This window comes from Rutidosis leptorrhynchoides, chromosome 8 (assembly GCF_046630445.1).
Source record: "Rutidosis leptorrhynchoides isolate AG116_Rl617_1_P2 chromosome 8, CSIRO_AGI_Rlap_v1, whole genome shotgun sequence".
NCBI classification, from domain to species: Eukaryota; Viridiplantae; Streptophyta; class Magnoliopsida; order Asterales; family Asteraceae; genus Rutidosis; species Rutidosis leptorrhynchoides.
This window is the reverse complement of record NC_092340.1, coordinates 290,359,170-290,361,042: the sequence shown is the minus strand read 5'-3', so window position 1 is coordinate 290,361,042 and position 1,873 is coordinate 290,359,170. Positions and strand designations below refer to the sequence as shown.

Below are 1,873 nucleotides of genomic sequence, written 5' to 3'. Positions count from 1 at the left end.
TGCCAGAAATATCTGGGAGACTGACCAAATGGGCGATAGAGCTAGGCGAGCAAAAAAATTGCGTATTGCGCTAGAAATACTATTAAGGGTCAGGTAATGGTAGACTATCTGGCCGAGATAGCCACTGATATGCCGGTAATCTGAGATCCTGAACAACTCCCCGCGCCCTCCACCGAATTATGGGAGCTATACACTGCAGCAAGCTCTGAAGGCGCTGGAGCAGGGTTAATTCTCACCGGCCCATATCAAGAAGAGCATAAGTATGCACTGCGATTTAACTTTAAAGTAACGAACAATGAGGCAGAATATGAAGCGCTATTGGCTGGAATGCGAATAGCCCGGGAAATAGGAGTAAAGAATCTACAAGTTTATGTGGACTCATAATTAGCCGCCAATCAGATTAATGTTACGTTTGACGCTAACGACAAATCCATGCAGTCATACTTGGCTCTAGTTCACTCCCTGGCAGACGCATTCACCAATTTTAGGATCAGTCAAATACTGAGAAGTCATAACAAACAAGCTGATGTACTCAGTAAATTGGCGGCTCTTACATTCAATCACTTGGAAAAGAAGATACTGGTAGAACAGATTTTCAAGAAATCTACTGAGCTAGAAGTGACAGTTGCATCGGTCGAAGAGGAAGAATAGACTTGGATGACGAACATTATAGAATTCCTGCGAATCGGATCCCTGCCGAAAAACGAGAAAGAAGCAACGAAGATTAGAGTGAAAACGCCCAATTTGGAACTACGAGGAGATATCCTGTATTGGAAATCCTATCTGGACGCAACCCTGCGATGCGTGTGACCCAAGGAAGCCGCGACAATCATTGATGGGATTCACAAAGGGTCATGCGGGTTACACTCAGGCTTCAGGATAGTCACTGAAAAGATTAAGCGGCTAGGGTATTACTGGCCAAGGATGTATGCTGACACAGCCGAAAGGATAAGAGTATGCCAAGAATGTCAATTGCACGCGCCAGTTATCAGGGCGCCTCAGCACCCTATGATACCTATCACGTTACCATATCCGTTTTTCAAATAGGCTATTAATATAGTGGGACCTTTCCCAAAAGGTGATGGGAATGCAGAGTATTTGGTGGTCGCTATCAACTTCTTCACCAAATTGGTAGAAACGAAGCCCCTGCGCACCATAACAAGTAAGCGGATCAGAGACTTTTTCTGGGAAAGCATTGTATATAGGTTTGGGATAACTAACGAAATTGTCAGCCACAATGGTAGGCAATACGAAGGCAACCCCTTCCGTAGCTGGTGTCAAGACTTGAACATCAAGCAGAATTTCACCTCCGTTGCGCACCCTCAGGCTAACAGTCAATGTGAGGTTAAAACCGAGATATTGTGCACGCTATCAAAAAAAAGGCTGGGAATGAAGCGTAAAGGATGGGTGGATGAATTGCCCAAAGTCTTGTGGGCACACAGAACAACGCACAAGAACAGCACGGGAGAAACGCCGTTTAGCTTGGTATACGGCTCTGAAGTGGTAATATGAGCGGAAATAAATGTTCCAACGGAAAGAGTGTTGTCATACAGCGAAGAAGAAAATTATGAAAGATTACACACCAATTTGGATTACGTAGAAGAGCGCAGAGAAATGGCAGCAATCCGCGAAGCGGCCAACAAATAGCGCATCGCGAAATACTACGATAAGCGTGTGCGGGCAAGAACATATAAAGTAGGAGATCTTGTGTGGCGCGACAATCAAGCGAGCAGGGCCCAAAACACTGGGAAGTTAGGACCAAACTGGGAAGGACCTTACAAGTTCATTAGGATCAGTAACACCGGAACTTACAAACTAGTAAAGCTCAAGGGTGATCCAATTAAATAGACCTAGCATGCTACCGCGCTTAAAA

At 45.0% G+C, this 1,873-nt stretch overlaps 1 protein-coding gene across 1 annotated transcript; it reads left to right on the top strand.

Annotated features, from left to right (window-relative positions):
• Window positions 1–924: 924 nt before the first annotated feature.
• Window positions 925–1,512, top strand: LOC139864304 (uncharacterized). Its single transcript, XM_071852882.1, has 2 exons — window positions 925–954; window positions 1,048–1,512. The coding sequence occupies exons 1-2, from the start codon at window positions 925–927 to the stop codon at window positions 1,510–1,512; spliced, it is 495 nt and encodes a 164-aa protein (XP_071708983.1).
• Window positions 1,513–1,873: the final 361 nt, after the last annotated feature.